General features: G+C 44.2%; 1 protein-coding gene across 1 annotated transcript in view; it reads left to right on the forward strand.

The window, feature by feature from the left end:
• The window catches only part of LOC311051434 (phosphatidylinositol 3-kinase regulatory subunit gamma-like), a gene marked incomplete at both ends in the record, with an annotated part of 7,456 nt that extends 4,504 nt beyond the window's left edge, over positions 1-2,952 (forward strand). The window contains 5 exons of the mRNA XM_084065999.1: positions 6-196; positions 804-906; positions 1,489-1,560; positions 2,034-2,180; positions 2,760-2,952. Of these exons, the coding sequence (XP_083922125.1) occupies positions 6-196; positions 804-906; positions 1,489-1,560; positions 2,034-2,180; positions 2,760-2,952 (706 nt within the window). The remainder of the gene's footprint in view (positions 1-5; positions 197-803; positions 907-1,488; positions 1,561-2,033; positions 2,181-2,759) is intronic.
• Between the last annotated feature and the right edge of the window lie 1,628 nt (positions 2,953-4,580).

Genomic DNA, 4,580 nt, shown 5'->3' on the forward strand with positions numbered 1-4,580 from the left:
TCCAGAAGATACAGCATGGATCACATTGATGTGAGCGTCTTCAACACAACGTCTTTACGCTGGAGGAAGTTGCCCCCGGTTACAACCGTTAGAAGAAGAAAATGTCACAAGCGCTACAGCCACACAGCTGTGCTGATAGACCATGTGGTCTACATCTGGGGGGTGTTACTACATGGCAGCAAGACGTATCAAGGAAGTACTGTGATGTTCTTTATGCATTTGATGTCGACACACACAGATGGTTCATACCAGAGGTTTCTGGGCTGTTCCAGATTCAAAGTACAAACACTCAGCCTGTGTCTTGGGGAAGGTCATGTATGTCCATGGAGGAACCACCCAGCTGATGGTAAGCACTAATGACATCTACAAGTTGGACACCGCCACAATGGTCTGGTCTTTAATTAACACCAGAGGAACTCCACCACCTGTTTCAGAAGGTCACTCTGCCACCATCATCGGGACAAAGATGTTTGTATTTGGGGGCTTTCAGGGACCTTTTTCAGGTAACCACTACAGCCACTACACCATCAGAGTGTTTGACACAGAGACCAACTGCTGGCTGAAAACACCTTCTGCACATCTTCTTCCAAACGTACGTTGGGGTCATTCAATATTTGCCTACAATGGAGAGCTGTACCTACTTGGCGGTCGGTATGCTAACGAGCTCTTCATTGAGCTGTGGAAATTCAACCCCGAGACCTTCTCCTGGAAGAAGGTTGAGCCCAAGGGGAAACAGCCGCCGTGCTGTTCTAAGTATAGGATGTGCTGTTGCATGGTGGGAAATCGTATCATCATCTTTGGAGGATACAGATACAGCGGCGGATACACGCCCACTCTACTGGATGACCTGTACATCTTAGACTTGAGTCCGAGTCTGAAGACGCTGTGCAAACTAGCAGTTATTCAGTACGATCTGGAACAGTCAGGACTCCCACACAACATCAGGTGGGAACTGGCAGCCATGACTACCAATAGCAACACATGACAATGACAGAGAACATGTTACAGACAATGGGAAAAAATATATATATATGAGCGTGGTTTAAAGAGCGGTTCCTAGCAAGCAGGCCCGGCGTCCAGGGGGGGGGGGGGGGGTAACAACGCCCCCTCAACCGGACCAATCTCGCCCCTTCGCCGACACTGCCAATTAAAAAAATAACCTTCTGGTACTTATAATTTAATAGCGTCTCTGCGTCAGGCCTTCCTCAGCGTGTTAGACAGAGAGACATGAAAAGGACTTCAGCACCTGTCTGTAATTCTTTTTTTTTAAATTGTGCACGCGCCTCACACATGCGCCCCCTGTACTCACATTATTTATTAGAGCAGGTTATTTGAACTCAAAAGTTGGTAGCTTTACTGTACATCACTTTCTGTGGATGAGTAAATTGTTCTTGGAATAAAAAATAAAAAATGTTTAACTGGGCATTTGAGGGTTTTAATTTAGGTGTTCCAGTCCTGTTAAATGACTTGGTTTTGTTAATGTTTAAGGTGGCTTACCAGACAAGGCACACAGCAGACCCAGAAAACGGACTGTCCGGAGATGAGGAGTGATGATGAACAGTAAGTCAAACTGCTAAGATCAGCTTTATGAAATTCAACTTGTGTCTTTAGCTACTCTTTTGCAGTAAGCAGTGGCATTATCATCAGTAAAAGAGTTCCACGTGTTTCTACGGTGATAAACTAATCCTCATCACATATCTACAATTATCTGCTACACCACTCCTACACCGATATCAACATACTAATTTAAATGCAGTAGCATACAAAACTTTTCAAATGGGAATGGGACCCAGGCGGTACTACTGTAGGTACTGATGCCTATAGCCTTGTGAAGAACCACAAGTGTTAACTAAACCAGTGGTTCTCAAAGTGAGGTGCAGGGGCCCTCAGGGTTCCTTGAAAGGGGTTCAAATGGACCCTTATGAGTCCATTTGGTTCCATTCGTACGCTCTCAGAGTTGTGCGGAGTCCTTGAAATTGAAAGTTTGAGAAGCACTGAACAACACTGAACTAAACTGAAACCACGTCCTCCAGACAGTACTCCCTGGCTGATGAGCGTACATGGTACGTGGGCAGCATGAGGCGCGGTGAGGCTGAACGGGTGCTGCAGGGACGCAGAGATGGAACCTTCTTGATCAGAGACAGCCAGTCACAGATAGGCTGCTTTGCCTGCTCCGTGGTGTAAGTGTTTCATTTATCGACTTGACAGAATCCTTCACTTACTGTAGCCTACGATAAAATCATGAAATTATATTAAACTGAGTCAGGATCAAATATAGTTATTAGAAATATGTTATTTTCTTACCAGCCAGTCCTTGGTTGGAGCTATTTCCATAGTTTTCTCTATAATGATGGCATTTAAAACAATCAACTGGTGCCCTCCTGTGGTTAAATATACAAACGACAACTCTATTGTGACAAAAATCAATGGTCAAATTAATATCAGAAGAAATGTATTTATTAAAAGCTTTCATCTTAGTGGTCTAGTAGATATGTTTGCAAGTCAGATGCTCTGTTTACCAGATCCAGCTACAGGACATAAGGGAGGAAGGAATAAGCAAAAAATATATATCTTTTTACTACTGTAAAATGCCTTGCATGTCTATACTATATCTATATTGATATGTTTTTATATGTTTTCAAACTTTGGGACTGTCATTGTTTGTGAAACGTGCTCTATAAATGCATTTACTGTATATAATGTTACATTTTATATACAGTATTTAACCCTGCACGTCCCTCCTGCTGTGTCTCATGCAGCATGAACGGAGCCACCAAACACTGTGTCATCAACAAGACGTCTTCAGGCTGTGGTTTCACGGCGGAGCCCTTCAACCTGTACCCCTCGCTGAGAGAGTTGGTCCTCCATTACAGCCGTACCTCGCTCGCTCAACACAACCCACAGCTGAATGTCACCCTGACCTGGCCTGCTCTCAGCCCCCAGCCCAGCTGAGGAGCACCAGCTACAGTACGCCACTGTTTCTTAACATCTGGCCCGGGGGGACCACCAGGGGTCCAAATGGACCCTAACAGGTCTGTAACTCGGTCTGAGAGTGTACAGATGGAACCAAATGGACCCACTGGTTCCATCTGTACACTCTCAGACCTCTTTTTCACCAAAAATAACTTTGGTTCTAGAACTACTTCCGTTCTAGATTCTTGGAACCTTGGTGCTTTCAGGGAACCGGCCACGAACCGGCTTGCGTTTCCACCAGTTTAGAGCAGAACCATTGCAATTAGGGGTAGGAGTCCCCAGTTGTGTTGTGTTTTTGGTTTCGGTTTTAAAACTTTAAAACGCTCTCAAACTTATTTTTTGAGGCACGGAATTTAACTTTATGATATCGTTCGGATAGAAATTTGTTGTTTAACTTCATATGTGTGGTGAATTAATCATGACAGAGCCTATTTAAAAATAAAAATTCTGAGAACCGGCAGGGGCGGGCAGCGACACGCATGTATCTGAATAAAGCAACCTATTTTCGGCATGGCCCTTTCAAAAGTCCCCCTGTTTTCGGAAAACAAACTGCTGATTGGCTCTGAAGGGGAACGAACTGCTGATTGGCTGAAGGGGTTGTCAGTCAGCGGTATTACTCCCGCCTAGCTCCAGCCCACAGCCAAATTGCCCATACAGGTCTGCAGGCCAGCCTCCTTCCTGATATCAAATGGAAATGAGATATCCGGAGGGAGGGGTTTACCAGGCTAGGGTCTGTGGCCTAATACACATCAAACTGGGGGACTGTGAAAATCAAAAGGTTGAGAATCACTGAGCTACACCCCTATAGTTACAAGAATCATAGTGCCATGCTAGCACTAGAGAAAGCACCTTTACCAGAACTGTTACTGATCATACAAGACTGTTGCTGATGTGCAGATTGTTGGATTACAGTCAGTTATTTATGTCATGTGTTTTTACATGTGACTTAGCCAGGGTATCTCAGAGTATGTAAACATACAGGCGATGAGAGGGATTTCAATTTAACCTTTTTTTCCTCTTTACAAGTGTCACTTTGTCTATTAATTGCTATAGATATGAATTGTATTTTGTTTTGTTATTCTGTTAATGTGTCAGTAGCTAGCTTTCAAAGAATGTATGCTATTGTTCAGTGCCTGCTGATGATGCCCACTAAATGCACTTCTCTTAAGCTCTTTATCTTCATCTTTTACTGAATAGATGCATTTACTGCACTTGACGTTATCTACTGTATTTTGAGATACTTGTAGGCCTACTATTCATTGCAGTCAGTCACTTCTGAGCAGTGAGCAGCCACAGTGGAGCATTTGGGGACCAACTCCAGTTGTAATGCCAGTACCTTGGTCAAGGCCACTGGCAGGAGTATGTGCCTAACATGCATGTCTTTTGATGTGGGAGGAAACCTGACGCAAACACAGGGAGAACATGCAATTTCCACCCAGAAAGGCCACCCCTGCCAGGGGTCGACCCCAGGACCTTCAGGCTGTGAGGCAGCAGTCCTAACCACTGCATGTCTTCTGATATCCAGCTGTGAAATGGTGCTGATTGTTTTTTTTTACTTTGGCATGCCACTTTTGTGCAATACTGTAATGTATTTTCTGTTGTATTAT

The sequence above is a fragment of the Gymnoscopelus microlampas genome (genome assembly GCF_963454915.1).
Source record: "Gymnoscopelus microlampas genome assembly, chromosome: 9".
NCBI classification, from domain to species: domain Eukaryota; kingdom Metazoa; phylum Chordata; class Actinopteri; order Myctophiformes; family Myctophidae; genus Gymnoscopelus; species Gymnoscopelus microlampas.